Here is a 20,183-nt window from a genome sequence, read left to right on the forward strand (position 1 = left end):
GATCATCTTTAAAGTTTCAAACAACATTCCAGTTTTGACATTTTAAACGTGGTCTAAATTTAGATATGATCTAATCCAGTGGTGTCCAAACCCAGGCCTCGAGGGCCGGTGTCCTGCAGGTTTTAGATGTGTCCTTGATCCATCACAGCTGATTTGAATGGCTAAATTGTCTCCTCAACATGTCTTGAAGTTCTCCAGAGGCCTGGTAATGAACTAATCATTTGATTCAGATGTGTAGACCCAGGGTGACAGGACACCGGACCTCGAGGCCTGGAGTTGGCCAAGCCTGATCTAATCTGATCTACTGAGGGAGACGTGGAAGTTACTTTAGTTTGTTGCCAGATCAAAGTTAAATTAATTTGACTTGAAACTCTAAACATAAACTGCTCTAGACCAAGTTACATGTTAGTATTAGCTGCCATGGTGATCTAACCAAGTTAAAGTTCAAATAACCAACTGGCCTTTGAACTTGTGAGGGGTGTACTATTTGCTTTGTCACACACACCCAAAAACAGCTAGAGCAGGCTGTGGTATCATCCTCAAACAAACCAAAACACCTGTTTTGTGGCATCACATTGCCACAGAAAGTGGTGATGTCACCTACAAGCGAAAGGAGCATCTTGTGGTCACACTCTGAAACATTTTTAGTCAGGTGCAGTACACTGTAGCATTAGCTTGAAACATTAAAAAAAAATAGTGTCAGTAATAACCTTTAAAAAAACCAAACATACAGCCACAGGAGCTCAAGCTATCACCTAAGAAAGCCGTGGTAGGTCATGGGACCATATCAAACATCCACAAACAACTGCCATGAAAGGTAAATTATGGTTCAGTGGTGGCCCACTTGCAGAGATCGCCTATTATCAGACTGGGCAGTGTCAAAAATATGTACTACAACCAGTGTAGGGAAGTACTACTGTTGTTTGGCCAGCAACCGTGGAGAGGACAATAATTATAATATACAAAGAGCTAAACTAAAACTAAATGTTAAATCAGTGTAGCCACTGCCTGTACTTTTCCATTGCTGGTGAACTCCCTTCCCTGTTCTGGCCAACTTGTGAGGGAATCAGCATTTAACTGTCACACAGTGTCATGTCGAGCAGTGTGCAGTTGGGATTTTAGATTTGTTAAATCTCCCAAAACATCCATGGCATCACCCCCAAATGACATAACTTCTAAAAGAGATTTAGAATCACTCCCAAAAAGCCATGGTAGCTTGTGGCCATAGGGTGCCACTAGAGGTGCCACAACTAGGTGCCAATGCCACAATACGAGTTAGCTGTCGCTTCACTTCTGACTGCTAAGAACAATTCATATGGGCTCGTATGGAAAAAGGTTGGATGGTCTGATGAGTAGCTATTTCTGCTGCGACATTCAGAGGGTAGGGTCAGGGCCAACATAAAAAACAACATGAAAAACAACATAGCAACAACAACAACATAGGAAGATAGCAAGGATCTATCCTGCATTGAATCTGTTTTTCAGTCTGGCAGTGGGGTAAAGATATGGGGGATATTTTCTTGGCTCATTTTGGGCCCCTAAGCATGAGCTGAACATCGTTTAAACACCACAGCCTACCTCAGTATTGTTGCTAGTCATATCAATGTCCTCAGTGTACCCATCATCTGATGATGCACCGTGTCACACAATTCTGATCATCTCAATCTGGCTTTTTTGAACATGATAATAAGTTCACTTACCTCATATGGCCTCCATAGGCATCAGATCTCATGCAGCTTTGGAATGTAGTGAAACAGGAATGAAGTGACAGAGAATTTTTATTCAAACTGCAATTATAACTTCCTTGGGGCCACATCCATCATACAGAACACTTTAGTTAAACTTTTTAGCAGTTTTAAAGCATGTATTAAAGACTTTCATCTTTAATAGAAAATTTTAGGCTAATAATACTAGTTTTAATACTAAAACTAGTTACTTTATTAGTTAAATAAGGCTATTTGTTGTGCCACTGAACATTACTAGAAGATAACAACAGTTTTTAAAATGGAACATGGTTTTGCTTTTTATTTGTATATTTTTTTCTTTACAGTCCATAGTGTAACATTAAAAGCAATTATCAAAGCTATGAATCAGTAATTTCAAGTATCCAGCTTCAAAGAGTGTTTCGCCTTAGGGGGTGTATTACAAAGACAGGTTTCTTTGCACAACAAAATCTTAAAAACGCAGTCAGAGAATACATTCATGAAGATGGCAGCTATCAACTTTCCCTGTTAAGCCGGTGTTTCAGGCTTTTAAGGGGGTGTTGGACATGCTCTTTTTGTCATCTATAGCACAAAAGAGACCCAATGAAAAGATTACAATACAACAAAATCCAATATTGTGCTGGCAAAATATCACTAATCATGTAAATTAATTGGTAATGTATCATATATAATAATATGATACGGATTTATCTATAAATTTAGATAAAACTGAGGTTATTTTAGTCACCCTAAAAATCTTAGAAACTTACTTACTTAGATACTTACTCTGGATGGGATTACCTTGGCCTCCAGTAACACTGAGATGAATATTGGAGTTGTTTTTGATCAGGATATGTCCTTCAGTGTGCATGTTATACAAATAGGTATGCTTGCTTTTTTCCATTTGCAGTGTCTCTAAAATAAAACATCCTTCCTCAGAGTGATGCTTTAAAACTACTTCGAACATTTGTTACTTTTAAGATGGACTACAGAAATTCACTATGATCAGATTGTTCTGAAGCTCCCTAAAAAGACTGCAGTAGATCCAAAATACTGCAGCAAGAGTAGTGACAGAGACTAGAAAGAGATAGCATATTTCTTCCATGCTGGTTTCCCTTCACCGACTCCTGTCTAAAGTTAGTTGTTGCGAACTTTAGAATCGAATTTAAAATCCTTTTTCTCACATACAAGATCTTGAATATTCAAGCCCCATCTAATATTAAGGACCTCATATTACCATATCACTCCAACAGAGCACTTCACTCTCAGACTATTGGCTTCCTTGTGATTCCTAGGGTATTTAAAAGTAGAATGGGAGGCAAAGCCTCCAGCTCTGGTTAAGCCTAAAAGTTTCTTTTTTGATAAAACCTATAGTAAAGGCTGGATAAGTTGTCTTTTGTCCAGCCTCCCTCCCCTCCCCCCCAAACAGTTGTGGCAGATTGCTGCCCTTCTCTGAACCTGGCATGCCAGAGGTTTTTTCCTGTTAAAATGTAGTTTTTCCTTCCCACTGTCGCAGAGTGCTCGCTCATAGTAGGGCATCTGCTTATTGGGGTTATCTCTGTTTTCTCTATATTATTATAGGTTCTATACCTTACAATATTAAAGCGACTGTTGTTGCGATTAAATAAAATTGAATGAACGCTTATATTTTGTAAGGTTCAGAAATATATGGCTAGTTGATTACACATCTTTTTATGTCGCTAAACAAAGTTATTAACTCACTAATCGATACTTTTAAACTTTGAAAGACCCCTTTTAAGGAGGGACTCATTCTCTCATTAGTGCTTCCTTACTGTGCCCTACATTTAATCATTAAACGTGGGCTACATTTAACCCCTTGTTGCCCCATTTTTGTGACAGACCGGCAAAATAGCCGCATTTCCAACCAGGAGAATTTTCTACTTGCTGCTTTAATGACTGGATTTTTTAAAGAGATTTTTTTATATACATGGCGTGAGGTGTGGTGTGAGCCAGTGGCGTCTGGAAGTGTTTGGGGAAATAAGGAGACACCAGCGACTTCCTTGACGCCTCAGTAAGAGTGAATTTTTCTCTAACGCTTGCCAATTTGTGACATTGGGGGGAATAGATCCAGCTTTACCCGATCCAGTCGATTTTGTTGTTCGTCCCGTCTTTCTTGAGGTTTGCCGGTATTCGCTTTTTTTTTTTTTTTAACGTCGAAGGAGGAGGGCCGGAGGCAGGGCCAGTGGAGTGCTACGTGTCTTGAAGTCCCTTTTAAACACCCCCTCCGTCGCCTTTTTCGATTACTACAGTCAAAAGTTTCTTGCTTTATAAGTCGATCCAGCATCCGACGAACATCCAGGCCTGCGTGTGTGCAGCGGTACGAGTCCGGCGTCCAGGAGTCCTTTGGTGGTATAACAGTAGAGCGAAATGTCCGGAGTGAAGAGGCTTCGCACAGTGAGTAGATATGGAGATAACGGGTCGAGACAGACACCAGAATTGTAAGCTGTCATCATATTAGACCCCCAAAAAGCGAAATGTACTGTCAGCCAGCAGCCCGACATGTGTGCGAACTTAGTGTCACGTTAATACAGACTACCTGCTTTAAGCCTACCTTAAAAACGATGATCTTACTACGGAGGTCTGCTGGTCGTGCAGAAATCTTTTTCTTTTTTTCCCTTAGGAGTGATTACTTGTTTAAATGTAATTTCTGCAAATCAGTGTTCACTTTCAGGCATTTTTTATTGTTGTTGTTGTGTGGTTTTGTGTGTGTGTGTGTGTGTGTGTGTGTGTGTTTTACTGTCCTGCCAGGTGTGGCTGTTTGTAGACTTGCCTCGACTTTGAATGGGACAGTTGTTGTAGTAACGTATCCATGTCAGTGTAGTTCATTCATAACATAGGGTGTCTTGTGAGAGGGGGGAGAAAGAGGCCCCTGTTAAAGTGCCAGAGTGATGCTGCACGGGAATGCCGCAGACATATGTGGAGTCACATATGAGGGATACACCACTGAAGGGGTGCATCATTACTGACAGTGTGTAACAGTGATGCAACCATGAAGATTAATCGTCAGCTTTCTTGATAAAATCAGAGTCACTTTTCTAAGGAAGTTGCAAAATAGTTGCTCCTTTTGACATGTATTAGCAAATTTAATTGAGTTAGCTTTCAGAGTTCCCATGCTTAGCAATTCAGGAGCAATTAAACAGTAAGAAATACTCATGTGTCATTTTCTTTGAGGAATTCACTGACATAGTCATGAGTATTTATCCCCTGTGATTTCCTGAGAAAGAGGATGGACGTTGAACTTGGAGCGAGGGGAGAAGAGTTACACAAGGCACATTCTTTAAAGGGAATGCAACAACAAAGGAAAAGGAAAAGGGGATTGAAATGAAAAGACAGTAAAAAAATATTAAGGTGGGATGGTATTAATGCAAAAGGTATTACAACTTTATATAGTGAATGATGATCATTGTATTCATGATGAGGTGGTGTTTTGCCAGTGGGAGGCTGCAGTGGAAGGTGGCTCCTATATTTATTTGTTTGTCTAGGCCTCTCCCACAGCGTGTGGGTCTATATATTTCTTACACACGGTAAGCCTTCCATCTCCTTTGATTGAAACACACCTTGATTTGTGGCGTGTCAGAGTGCAGCATTTTTACAACCAAGGCTGTGTTTGCACCGTAAAAAAGGGCTCTTTTCACACAGGTTCACCCAATGGCAGCTGGAATCCTGTGCGGTCCTTAGGGCTGTTCAACTTCTTTCATACTGGGTGGGCATTATAGGCGTAAGGGTGTAGGGAAGAAGGGGGATTGGGTGCAGAGGGTGAACGTGTGGGCACGAGCACTGCCACATCATCGCTTGGCTACAGGCAGCACACTGGACACATTGTCAATTATTCCTCTCCCTCCCTCCCTCCCTGCCTGCCTGCCTGCATCCCTCATGAGCTTCCCTACCCTCCCATTTATAAGTCTGTACAGCTCCATTCATTCACATCCTTGTCCACGTAGTCACTTTATCCTTGTAGAACCAGTCTGATTCAGCTAATCTGAATAATTATACATGACATGTTAGTTTACATGACTTGGAAGTAAATTAAAAAGGATCCAGTGAAAAGTAAATGCTATTTTTTCTATGACATCATGAACATTAGGTGAGACTTGTCTATGATGTCTATGCTGGTAAATATGTCATTTGGTTTGTGAACTGAATACACTCAAACTAAATACCCCTTTGTCTGCTTCTGAGCCTATATATTAGGCCTATATGTTAGAATATATTATTCTATATATTTATGATATATTTTGAGCCCCTGCTGCTTCTCTTTCAGAATCTCAACAAGGCGACCAATGTGGTGTACCAGGCCCACCATGTCAGCCGGAGCAAGAGAGGACAGGTCGTGGGCACCAAGGGGGGCTTTAGGGGCTGCACCATCTGGCTCACTGGTAAATCTTTATAGTTTTTCCACCATATTTAGACTGGGATCAATTTGCTTATTTACTATACCCACCACGCTTTTACCTCTAGGTTTGTCTGGTGCTGGAAAGACTACCATCAGTTTTGCCCTGGAGGATTATCTCGTCTCCCATGGCATCCCCTGCTACTCACTGGACGGAGACAACATTCGCCACGGCCTGAACAAGAATCTGGGCTTTTCTGCCGAAGACCGCGAAGAGAACATCCGGCGTGTCGCAGAGGTGGCCAAACTGTTTGCCGATGCCGGCCTCGTTTGCGTCACCAGTTTCATCTCTCCTTTCGCCAAGGTGAGGAAAGCTTAATAGTTACATGCTGGGACACCCTTTATGTGTTTATTTAAGGCTGAAATCATACCCTAACAAAGGTGGACGCTAGATTTTAAGTCAACCTCAAATCAAAAATGCATTAAAATCATGTATCCGTGCTGTTTCGCCCACAGGATCGCGAAGAGGCAAGGCGTGTCCACGCAAGTTCCGGGCTGCCGTTTTTTGAAGTGTTTGTCCATGCGCCTCTTGAAGTGTGTGAGAGCAGGGATGTTAAAGGACTTTACAAAAAGGCTCGTGCTGGAGAGATCAAAGGTCAGTTTGATGGTACTCACAGCAAGAAACATCTATGAGATATGAAAGTCATCCCAGACCCTTTGAATATCTACAGGCTAGTTCACCACGTTGTAATTCTGGCTCAGTCAAGTGATTAGAGACTATTAATGCTGATAGGATCTCAGGGATATCTATGCTTTATTGCCAGGTTTCACTGGGATTGATTCGGAGTACGAGCGTCCAGAGCGTCCAGAGCTCGTTCTGAAAACCGGAGAACTCTCCGTAAATGAATGTCTCCATCAAGTGTTGGACCTGCTCAAGCAACAGGTAGGGTTCCTGTGCAAAAGACGTGCTCTAGACCAGCAGAATAAACCACTGTACTGCCCAGTGTACACAGATGCTACCCACAGTGCTAATTTACATTTGGTATTTTCTCAGCTGTGTGGCATGATCAAGAGGACACTATGTAAATAGTGTAAAGTTTGAATATTTGATCTGTTATTTTTACACAAAATAGAAATAAATCTTAATTTAAACATGAAGCTGTTGTACTAAAATAAGTTCAGTATAGTACGGGAGGCCATACCACCTTAAAAACAAACAATAGGTCTTGATAATTAACATCAATCTTTCTGTATTCTCTGCCCATCAATGAAATCTTTCACATGAGAAGGAAGTGGTTGGCAACAACTGGCTAGAGGCAATGAACTACCTGGCACTATTCAGTAGTTTTATATTGCAGCAAATAACAATTGCAAATAACACAGAGAAACACAAAGGAGATAATTTAAAATTTCACAATCTCTGAGTAATGCGCTCTGAGCAATGCACAAAAGAGTTTCCTTTTCTCAAAGGCGTGTGAACGAGCACTATGTTTGCACTTCATGTATGTACAAACATAGATCTATATCACAAAGGCAAAACTGGAAAAACAGGTGAAGCCCAGACCGTGGCATGTTAAAAGTGTAGCTTTTCGTAGAAAAGACACTAACCGACCTTTACACACACGCACACACAGTGAAGATTCAATTGAGCATTAAAAATGATATTGATTCTGTTGCCAAGCTTCTATCTTTACTGAAGGAAAGGTTGCTGATAGAGTGAATGTGTAAACATGTGTGTTTTTACAACACCGGTCATTGAAGTAACAGGCGACTGATTTTTTTTTTTTTTTTTAAATCCCGCTGTGTCAACATGAATACGCAGATACAGTGTGACACAGATTAATCCTGCAGTGTAGAATTACATCAAACAAAATCAGGCAAGGCATTCACAGATGTTTGATTTTATTGAAAGGAGCTTCTGTAGATTCAAACAGTGCAGAAATAAAGCACTTTATTTTCAGTTAAATACTATGTTTATGAATATGCTATTTATTTAGTGTGCCGTGTCTGATTCAGAATGTAAACCTGTAATTACGCGCACTGTGTGCACCATTCAGCTAGTGCCCCAAGGCGAGCTTCCTCAGCTTGTGTCACCTTTTCTTCCCAGAACTGGCTTGTTCATCAGGCAGTTTAAGCTGTTATTACTTTTTCATACCTTAACAATCATGTGACAGTACCTGTCACTTGGAAGCAGAACGTATAGGAGTGATTTTTTTACTGTAACCGTTTTGCTGTAAGGGATGAAGAGTAATCTCTTGAAGGATCTTTCAGTGCTAGCACAAAACATTAAAATCAATTCAAATGATGCAAAAAAACACCATTTTGCACCAAAACAAACAAATAATATGCAGCATACACCCAGCGGTATAGTTTGATCTAAAAACATATATATTTTAAAGGCTTCTGACGCACTAACCGTGGTGTTTAAGCTCTTAAAAGGTCATTAAATCCCTACATGAGCAGCGTTATTAAACTGTGAACATTCATTTTCTTCTCGTATGTAGAAAATTGTACCAAACGAGATCCTGGAGGAGGTGACTGAACTGTTTGTCCCGGGGGACAGGGTGAACGATGTTTTTGCTGAAGCGAACACACTGCCCACCATCAGCATCACAAAGGTAACTACACATTCTGCTGTCACATAGCAAATGAGAAATCAGAGTCAGTACTGAACATTACAGACAGCTGTTCATGGGTCCTTTCAGTGTGGAGACTGTGTACTAAGGAAATATTTCCAATTCCCTGGTTAATCATTAGGGAAATTCTCCCACAACTGTCAGTCAATGTTCTGCAGATGCTAACAGATATGCAGCTTCTTGGTAAACTTTCTTTCATACATTGTGAGAAAAGGGTAAAGGTAAATAACTCAGTAATGCTCATTAAAAAAAAGAAAACATTTTAAAGTGAAATTCGTTCTCTGTGTGGTCAAATTGTCATTTTACTCTTTGTGTGTATAGTTGAAATGGTTTTTGTAAGTCTTCAGCTCATATTGTCTCTTTTTTATCATGTTCCACTGCGGTTAATCCTTCCACTGTTAAATTATTCACTTATGTAAAGCAGGCCTACAGATTAACTTGTGCACAATGTTCCCTCTAAGCTGCGCACGTGCGCAATTGCGCACTGCTGGCACGGTCTCTGGGCACAGAAAATCTGTGTTGCGCACAAAAAAATTAACCTGAATTGAAATTAAAATTAATACTTTAACCATTCTGTTTTGCAGTGTTAGTCAGTGAGTGACTGGCTGCTCCCATATTGTATTAGAACGATGCCACCTTATCCCATACTCCAGCCAATAATGCGATTTATATACGCAGCTAATCAACGTGGTTGACAGGCTATGACAGCGTCCTTATGTGCCGACACCGGTCTTTTAGCTGGCAAAGCGGCGTGGCTGATGTGCAGTGAAGCCACGTTAATGACAACGTGTACAACCATTGGAGATGTGAGCAGGACAGACGGAACAATTGACGGAAAAAGTGTGGACTTTATACCAGTTTTTAAATTGTGTTGATAGGCCACGTAAAACCAGAGTTGTGATAAAAAAAAAAAAAACATGCAATGTTTGGTTTTCTTCCTGAATACTGTCGTTGTTTATATTTACTGCGGAATAAACGGTAAAAACGGCGTTTTATAAGAAAAAAGGCTCGAAAGCACTCTCCGCCGGTGAGCAAAAACAAACTCCACCCCCCTCCCCCTTTCCTATTCGTCCAAAAAATTACCATGTCGACCAATCAAAAAATGATATGGCAACGTGGCATCTAGTTGTTAAGAAACGGGGGGAAGTTTTAGGAGTGATGGCGGTGCTTTGATATGTGAGAGATTTGCGACGTTTAGCGCAAATCTTGTGTAGTTAATGTGTAGTGTAGTTTTACTGTGTGTGTCAGAACAATGAGGCGAGTACTGAATATTACAGGTGTTACAGGAGTGATACATCTCCTGTTGTCAGGCCTGCAGGTATCAGGCTGTTGTTCTCCTTTATCTCATAGTGGACAGAAATTATTTTTTGGAGTGGCACAAATAATTTGTGTGGCATCAGATTTGATGCAGAACAGCTGATTGTTCTGTAAATAGTTTGAAATGTTTATTTAAAAATGCCTTGGCTGCATTTAAAAAAAATAGCTGCAAAAATCTTTATTGTTTGCCAAACTGAGTTACTTTTTTGAAGAAGTAACTATATAATTAATTGCCCAGCATTGGTCATTATATACTATATTTTGCAGACAGAGAGTTACAGGACTCTCTCCCAGACCACAGACTCATAATACAAGTCAGAGCTTTTTTAAAAAAAGAAAGAAGGTTGCGTTTTCAAAATTGGAGTTCAAGTTATTTTTACTTCCAAAAGTGTTAACATACTACACAGGTCAATGACTAGATTTTCTTTACATTTTCATTGTAAGGGGGCTAAAGCAGTTAATTAAAAGTAGTCTAACATAAATGTAAATGCTGTAATTTGATTATTTTAATAAACCATGTAACTTGGGTGGATTAGATGCCGGCGTGACCACAGTGCACACGTCTGATGTCGCTCACAGTGGTCCAAGGGATCGCTCAGGGAGTTTATGTGTTCGCTCAGACACGTGAAAAATTAGAGGGAACATTGCTTGTGCATACTTCTGAAATGCATACATTTTCGATACAACAAATAAAATATATTCAGAAAATCAAATATATTTTCTGAACTGGAATTGCGGTTTACAAGTATTTTGTGTTATTTTCTTTTCATCCTGCTGACGATGCTGTTTTATTCGTCCACAGCTGGATCTGCAGTGGGTGCAGGTTTTGGCCGAGGGCTGGGCCAGTCCACTAAAGGGATTCATGAGAGAGAGAGAGTTCCTCCAGACTATGCACTTTGGCAATCTCCTGGATGGTAAGAGACGTCATTAAACCTTCTGATAACATCCCGGGACAACACCACCTCCCTGCTCCTAAAAGTGACATTAATTGTGATTCAGTTAGTGTGGGGATGTCAGACTAATTTTACATACACTTTGATCTTATGTGGGCCTGACCCCCTTTCTCCCACTGCAAAGAAATGTAACTAACTACACATTTAATCGATGAGATATCTTAATATAAGAAAAAGAAGTGCAATGTCAACAGTAAACAGTAAATGAAAGAAATCTCTCAGCACGACTCTTTTAGCCTAAATGTTAGGAAGTAAATGTGTAAACTTACAGAAACCTGTCATTTACTTATCAGTGGCGAGGGGGGAGGTCTTTATTGGTAGGAAAAGCTGTAAAATTTGTTGTTCAAAGTCCAAAATTCATGTCCAGCCATACAGTGGGCCAGTCTGGAGTCCAGACCAGGCCGATACTGGCCAAAGGCTTATGTTTGACACTTATGTTTGACATCCTGGAGTTAGTATATCATTGCATGCAATCTTTTCAGTCAGCCTAACTGCATGTGAACATGTTGGCGCCATGTCTAAGCAAACTGTTCACAACAGCTTCTAGCAACATTTACATATCGCTTTCAGCCTCATATAAGCCTAACACTGGATACAAAGCACAAGCTGCAATGTGAAATATACTATGTGAACAGAATTGTTGGGCCGTGCCTCTTAATCTTGGAATTCAGGTATTTTCACTGTCATTGCCAAGAGGTGTATAAAATCAAGTCTCTCTAATAAACATTTGTGAAAGAATGGGTTGTTCCAGAGAGCTCACTGTATTCAAGCGTCACACTGTAATAAGATCCCATTGTTGCTGCAAGTCGCTTCATGAAATTTGTTCCCTCTTAGATATTCCATAACCTGCTGTAAGTGGTATTATTCCCAAGTGAAAGTGCTTAGGAACAAAAACAGCTCAAGACAGGTAAAGTTACGGAGCAGGGTTGGCGAGGTTGGCTGATGTGCTGGCATGTAAAAATTACAGAAGGTCTGCTGACTCAGTCATCACATGTATATAATATAGCATTTGATCTCAGCTGTTTCACTTCTAATTTACAGTAATATTCAAATGTTTGTCTCTTTTTCATTTTCTCCATTCACAATTTGGCAGTGAGATCTCTCTCTCGATCTCGGAGTATGTGTGAGTGTAAGGCAGCTCACGCACACAACAATTGGAGAGAAAAACGAATGCTCAAAAGTGTGGCCACACTTAACTAGAGTTGATGCTGATAATCTTTGTTGTTACAAGTCGGTTACACTTGTGGCAACAAACTTTACTCATACTGTAAGTCAGAAGTTAAACAATATCTCTGTTCCTCTTTTCTCTTTCTGTGTGTAAATAACACAGACAAATTATTGTCTGGTTCATTTTAAAATGAGGCAAAAATGAAGGAAAAGCATGAATGAACTTCTAATTTTTAAAATAAGAACATGCTATTTCAGTAAGCATACAAAATTGCTGTGAAGCATATAGTATGCACGTCCTTAAAGCAAAGAAGTAACTGTAAGAGATATTATTATTTAATGACAGACCAATTAATTCTTTGACTATTTCTTTACTGTCCAATAATAATAATTATTATATTTAATTACAGCTCCTGTCTGAGATCACGCTCCTTCCCTTTGAAGTGTTTGCCATTAGTGTGCTGAACCTGTTTTCATATTGTCAGTGTAAAAAAAGAAAACACTTGTAAAACGATAATTACTTGGCTTTGTTTGTTTAAGATCACTTCATCTTCTCTCTCAGGTGGGGCCATCAACATGTCTATTCCCATCGTCCTGCCTGTTAGCACTGAGACCAAGGAGAAGCTGGAGGGCTGTGCAGCGGTAGCTCTGGAGTACCAAGGTTCACGTGTGGCTGTTCTCAGGAACACCGAGTTCTACGCGCATCGCAAAGAGGAACACTGTGCCCGCCAGTGGGGGACTACTTGTCCACAGCACCCGTACATTAAGGTTATAATGCAGATATTAAACGTGTGCGCAGTTAAAAATTTGGAGTTCTCATGCCAGCATCATGCCTTGTAATGATGACAAACTGTTCTCTGGTTTTATCCTTGGCAGATGGTTATGGAAGGAGGTGATTGGCTGGTAGGTGGTGATCTGGAGGTGCTGGAGCGAATCAGATGGAACGATGGACTTGACCAGTACCGCTTTACTCCAAAGGAGCTCAGGCAGAAGTTCAAAGATATGAAAGCAGGTGAGAAAATCTAAAACACAACACTGCAGTGAAAATCAGGAGACACAAAAGTGGCCTTTTGTTTGTTGTCAGTAACTTCCAGTGTGACACATATATTTCTCTCTAATAAAGCAGCTATGGTAACCGGTGAAAACATGAAAAAATTAAAGCAGTGTATTTAGCAATACGCCCTTTGTCTTTCAGAAAAACTTGACTAAGGACCAGATGGAAAAAATTAAATGGTAACTTTAAAGCTGCATGGTGATTTTTGTGATACGTCCTGTGATCAGTGGGCACATATAGTATAGTTAGGTCTGTAAGTATTTGGACAATGGCAGTTTTTGTAAATTTGCCTCTGTACACCACCTCAGTCATTTTTACTTCACACAATCAGAATCTGATTGAACTGCAGACTTTATTTCAAGGTAACGAAAGTATTCAAATATTAACTGTTTAGCAATTACAGAGAAATTTGTATATGTACTCCTCCATTTTCCAAGGGTAATCAAGAGTTTCATGGACAGGTGTGTTCTCTCATTGTTCCCTGACACATTAAACAAGTAAAACATCTGAAGGTCATTCCAAGTGTTCAGTGGATTTTTCAGTATGGGGTCCAACCTATCTGAGAGATAGCAAACACTTTAGGGTCAACAATCTGCTCAGAAACACCAAAAGGTCTGAGCGACCGCAGAGAAGATAACTGCAGTGGATACAAAAATACATACAATAAAAAAAGAAAAGAGTTGTTTTCCTAAATTTTTACAACACTGGTTACACTCCGGAGCTGGAAGGCCAGTTTAGATTTTTCTAAAAACTTCTAAAAGAGCCTACGGTGTGGAAAAATAAAAACAAGATTAACTTGTACGCAAATTACAAAAGGGATCTGAAGCATACCATATTACTTGTTAAACAAGACAGAAGAACATTCACATGTCATTATGGCATGACCATGTATGATTACAGGTTGAACCAGTATTTATTGGTTTAGCTCCCCAATTACTATTGTGCCTCTGATAATTTGGGCCAAAGTAACAAAAATGGTTGTAATTCGTAAACAGTTAATGCAAAACTTTTGTTAAATCCCTTGAATCAAAATGCTGAAAGTCTGCACCCCAATCACATCTTGATTGTTAGATCTGAAATCCGTGTGGTGCCAAAACTAAGAAGTGTCTTTGTCCAAAAGCTAATGGAGCTAACTGTATTCCTGAATGCAATGAACAATTAAATGGCATCATCTGTTTTTACTTTCACCCGCTCACTTTGATGTGACTGCTTTGTGCAGATATTGTTTTACCTATTCATGTTATCCACAATGCACTGTTTATTTTGGCACTTTGTGTTTTTACTGTGCTGAGGTTTGTTTACCGGTGTGAGAGCATGGCGTTATCTGCACTAGTTGGACAATAACCTGTACTTTCTTATTGTTAACAAGCCCAAAGCAAAAAACCAACAGTCTGTCTCAGTAGTTTCCATAGCATACCAAGCCCAAACCTGTTTGTCCTCACCTAAGAACATTTTAAAACATGTGATTTCTTAAAATAGCTTTGGACTGTTGTCATAGAAAACATCTATGTCAAACGGAAGGAAATTATGCATTTTGGTGGCTGTATTTAGTATGCTAAGGAGTAATTAATGTACATAGGACTGACGTAAAATAAACACAATGCTATTTCTTTCATGCTTGTAATGTCACCCAGTGCAAAAGTAAAAAAAAATACTGAATATGTGGTCAAACTGGAAAGCATTAAGTCTTCTTCAATAGCAAAGCCCTATAGGACCAGTTATGAACCAGCAGATTAACACAACTAACACTGCAAATCTTGTAAGTGTGTCAATGTATAGCTAAATTTTATGTTAAACCCACAGTTAAACTATGCTATATATATATATTTGTATAGATAGATATAGAGGGAGGAGAAAATGTGAGTGGGCAGTATTGTTGGTTTTTAGGTACAATGGGATTTGCTGACAGTACGGAAAATATAAAATTCTATACATCTGTCTGTCATCACACACCACCAACGTTTTTATTGCTTTTGTTCTGATAAAAGTAAATTTAAACCTATGGTGTATTTGAGTTCAGTGAAAGGCATGATGCGCATGTTGGCTGTGACACATATTTTGGAAGGCATGATCATGAAGCAGGTGTGCCTATTGTATGTTAACTTAATCATACGCTCCTCTGTCTTTAGATGCGGTGTTTGCATTCCAGCTGCGTAACCCGATCCACAATGGTCACGCCCTGCTCATGCAGGACACCAAGCGGCGTCTGCTGGAGCGAGGATACAAAAATCCAGTCCTCTTACTTCACCCGCTCGGTGGCTGGACCAAAGACGACGATGTGCCTCTGCAATGGAGGATGAGGCAACATGATGCCGTCCTGGAGGAGGGCGTGTTGGACCCAGCCAGCACCATTGTTGCCATCTTCCCTTCCCCTATGATGTATGCTGGACCCACAGAGGTGAGCGGCAGCGGTGGCTTATGGCTCACTTAAAAGTTTTAAAAAATACGTGTGCATGTGATATCAGCTTCAATGTCTTTCAGGTTCAGTGGCACTGCAGAGCCAGAATGATCGCCGGAGCAAACTTTTACATTGTTGGCCGGGATCCTGCAGGTATGCCTCACCCAGAGACTAAAAAGGACTTGTATGAGCCCACCCACGGTGGAAAAGTGCTGTCCATGGCCCCAGGCCTCACCTCTGTAGAGATCATTCCCTTCAGGGTAGCTGCCTACAACAAAACTAAGAAGGCTATGGACTTCTATGACAAAGACCGGTGAGTGATGAAAGATCTGCAGGTTTTTCTTGTAAGTTGCAGTCAATACTGAACCTCAAGGGGTCACACACTTCTAGAGATGCGAAATCAACTGCTTAAGCCCCATTCACACCAGCCTAAAGATCGGTCAGTGACCCCCTACTAACCACCTGAAATAATCTGAAGTTAGCAAACACTAATAAAAATAAAACAATATACAGTACCCAATACTTGATTGTATATAAGCGTCTCAAATTTTATTGCTGAAAAAAAGAAGTGGGAAGAAGTATAAACTTATATGATTCTACCCCTCCTTCATATCTAATGGTTGATTGCAGCATTCAGCTTCCTTTCACAAGCTAATGACCCATATATGAAATGACAGACAATTATACATATACGCACATTCACCTAGAGCTATAACAAGGCTATTATAGTTAACTAAAACTAAAGTAAAACCCAAAATCATTGCAAAAAATCATTGTAATCAACTAAAATAGAAACTAGAAAAAGAAATACAAGAGACATGTTGTACACAACCGCTTTCAAAAAGTTGTGTTTTTATTGTAATGCCTGTTCTAAGTTTTTCTAAATTTTTCCTCTCACACATGCCCTCCATACAACAATAATTAATAGCAACTAAGACTGAAACCAATAATACTAAACTAAAACTAAACATTATTAAATAAATATTAAACTCAAATGAACAAACTCACTATGGAAGCTAACTTAAACTAAAAAAGTCAAAACAAAAGAAAAATAAAACCTAATTATAAATTTAAAAACTATATTAACTTTATTTATAGATTCACTCCTACACAATCACTGACCTTGAATTCATTCAGGTTTAATAAACAATGCTATTTACAATACAATATTAATGTATATACTCTGACACACATATATATATATATATATATATATATATATATATATATTCATACATATGAACACATATACACCTTCATGTATATGAACATTCACATATATTGACATTCATGTACCACGTGGTATTTGATTAAGTCCTTCGTCATCCATGTGCTTTTTGAGACACAGTTTGACTCCACACACTCCAAGTATAAAATAAAACTCTAAAAAGTGCGGCACAAACATGAAACACTTCCTTCATTCAATGAATTGGTTCTTATATAGCACTTCTCTACCTGAGCAATCAGAGTGCTCTATACAACTCGCGTTACTCATACAAGAATGTTTTTCCATGCTTAAGTGTTTTCTATGTAACATTCACACTCCAATTGATGCATCTGAGAGCAACGTGAGGGTCAATATCTCACCTAGGGATACTTGGCATGTAGACTGGAGTAGACAGGGATCGACTGATTCCAATGAGTCAAGACCTGCTCTGAGCTACAGTTTTTGGTGCAGCTCTCCCCTCACCAGCTGTTGAGGAATGCACATTTTCAAGGACAAAGCGTAGTAGCTCATTAGTACATCTTTGGGTGTTCCTTACCAAACAGTAAAACATTACATTGCCTGCAACACACTTTTAGGAAAAAAACTTCAAGGCCAAACTAAAAATTTCACAAAAATCAGACTGTGTACATTATTAGACTTGTGCATTTATATGTGTTTGTCTCCTAGTTGGTATTTGTGTCGAGATCTAATCACGGCATAGAATTTGCAAATTTTGATTTCTAATAACCTGTCCTTCCCACTGTATACTCCCTTTTCCCCATTCTTCTACAATTTCATAGACATGAGGATTTTCAGTTCATTTCTGGCACCATGATGAGGAGCTTGGCTCGGAGTGGAGAGAACCCTCCGGATGGTTTTATGGCCCCCAAAGCCTGGAGGGTGTTGGTCGAGTACTACACCTCTCTTCAGAAGAAAAACTAATCAACAAGCTCATGAGCAACTATCCAGTGTATTCTTTAGGATTATTTAAGGTGGGATGGATTTTTATTGGTACAAACTGCAGGGGTGGGAGTTTTGTCTTCACCAAATCAAAATATGAATCTCACTCCTGTAAAACAATGGGGAGATTTTGTGATTATATGCATATTACCTTAAGCTATGTGTTTTAAGAAATTAAATCTAACTTGAATTTTTTGTATGACTGTACACACAGGAGCACATTCCAAGACAAGGAAATCTTTATATATATGCATACATGAGACACTGAAGGGCGCACAACAAAAAACATGCACATTGAAGTTTTTATTACCTTTTTAACATGACAACTGTATCACTGTATTTGTATCACCTGAATGAAAGCTGTAGTCTTATCATTGCACACAGTGCCTACATGTTATAGATGCCATTGTGTTAATCCCTCATGTTAATCTTTCATATTGTTATGAAGTACTACATGAATTTTTATATATATAATGTGTCTTTGTGTTAAATGTCAGTCCTATAAAACTGAAATTGTTTTTTTGTCTTCAAGATTTCTGTGACTTCATAAACAGGGCATATGCATTTATATTATAGAATCTTTGGTCATAGGAAAATAAATGTAAAATGAAGTAATAAAAACAATTATTTGTTAATTGACCATTTAGTGACTACGTTACACAGAGATGATGTGTACTTTGAACAAGATGATTTAAATGTTTTCTGCAGTACCTCCGGCACGACTGTGACTGTGTGGCCCTGGTTGTGCAATAATACCTACCTCTTCTGTCTGTACAGAGTGCATGTTTATCAGTGCTGTGTAAGGTTAAAGGTCTGTTGGATAACTCCATTTAACGGATTGGGGGGGGGGCGTGTATAAAAGAGTCCGTTACCAAGTGCGGCCTCCTGGAGCGGCGAAGCCAAAAGTGCAATGCCGCCACCTGCTGGCAAAAATGTGTGTACGTAAATGTGTGTAAAAGGGCACAATCGGGTTTTGGTTTCCGTCTTAGCAGCTAAACTCAATGACAGCATATTGTATTTACTTACTGAGATGGACACAAAGACAGTCAATTATCCCTGCATGTTATCCTAAAACTTCCAGCTGTTCTTTTTATAAGAATAAACCGGACTAACAGCAGTCACACTGTCATTTTGTGCATTAAGAGAGCTCAGGTTTTGGCTCTGAATTGACTCTGCTAACTAGATCTTTTATAACAGATTAAGGAGAACATGAGACGCTTTCAAATTACACTTAAGAGATGGTTGAGCGAAGTTGGAGGACTGATTCATTTCGCTTCTCATTAAGCTGCGAGGGCTTACATCGCTACAGGATAAGTGCTCTTCAGTGGGGAGAACTAGTCTTCCCTGTAAGAAGGAGATTCCTAATTAGCCTTACATGGGATCAGATCATTTAATCTGCGATGTTCCAGGTAAACCCATTTAAATCTGCTGAACTGTACCCTCACTACTTTATAAAATCTCTCAACTACTCTACACCCAGTATGTCACGTCACTGAGAAATGACCACATGTAAATCTCCGGTGTCCTACAGACCTGCATATTCCTAAATACAGGCTGTAGTAACACTCCAAATCTGATGCACTACTCTAAGAAGAGCAGAAGTCACATTCCCACTCAGATGTTCCGCATTGCAAGGCTGCTAATTTAAAATGACTATCAGCTGCACAGCTGTCAGGTTACATGGACTAAGCCCAGCCTCCTTGTTTCCAGATGCTGACTGATGTTGACACACAGTCTTACATTGAGCGATCATTTTATGGGTGTTATATTCTGTGACCAAAGGATCCATTTAACTTTCTCTAAAGCTTTCATGAAATTTAAAACACAGTGAGGTAAGGTGACTTCTGTTGGTATGAATGAAATACATCAAATATTGAGCTGCTGTTTTTGTTGTTCATTAGTCTGATTGTATTTTCACACACACACACACACACACACACACACACACACACACACACACACACACACACATGATCGTTTCAGCTCTAACTCTAAATACAGTGAATAACTACTGTATATGACATTGTGAAGGATGCACCCTAAATTTAACTGTGAATTTAACTCCACAGTTTGCGCACACCTGTGATTATTATGTCCGCAATTTTATCATGCAGATTTAATCCTGTTCATTTATTTATTTATTTATTTATTTATTTATTTATGGTGGTGTTCATCATGTAGACAAAGTGTATGATCATGCAATTAACCTGGGTATAAATTACTTGCTTTGAGAAGACTGAAAAAACAAGGGAACCAAGGGAGATATTGTCAACACATAAGCATTTCCTCTGTAAAAGCAAATGCAGTGCAAACTCGTGGTCGGCAGTTTGCACTGATATACTTGCCATACCCGAAATGACAGTTTAAACCGCGAAAAGTGACATTATGTTGGAAACTTCCCTAATTACATCACACGTGATCACTGACAGAAGGGAGC

At 39.4% G+C, this 20,183-nt stretch overlaps 1 protein-coding gene across 1 annotated transcript; it reads left to right on the plus strand.

Moving 5' to 3' along the window:
- The first annotated feature begins 3,885 nt into the window (after window positions 1-3,885).
- On the plus strand, window positions 3,886-18,863 carry LOC116333796 (bifunctional 3'-phosphoadenosine 5'-phosphosulfate synthase 2-like). Its single transcript, XM_031757057.2, has 12 exons — window positions 3,886-4,118; window positions 5,986-6,100; window positions 6,183-6,418; window positions 6,571-6,709; window positions 6,879-6,997; window positions 8,559-8,672; window positions 10,810-10,921; window positions 12,690-12,895; window positions 13,004-13,139; window positions 15,311-15,579; window positions 15,663-15,892; window positions 17,587-18,863. Exons 1-12 carry the CDS (start codon window positions 4,092-4,094, stop codon window positions 17,726-17,728), a joined length of 1,845 nt encoding a protein of 614 aa, XP_031612917.1. The 5' UTR covers window positions 3,886-4,091; the 3' UTR covers window positions 17,729-18,863.
- Window positions 18,864-20,183: the final 1,320 nt, after the last annotated feature.

This window comes from Oreochromis aureus, linkage group 13 (genome assembly GCF_013358895.1).
Source record: "Oreochromis aureus strain Israel breed Guangdong linkage group 13, ZZ_aureus, whole genome shotgun sequence".
NCBI classification, from domain to species: domain Eukaryota; kingdom Metazoa; phylum Chordata; class Actinopteri; order Cichliformes; family Cichlidae; genus Oreochromis; species Oreochromis aureus.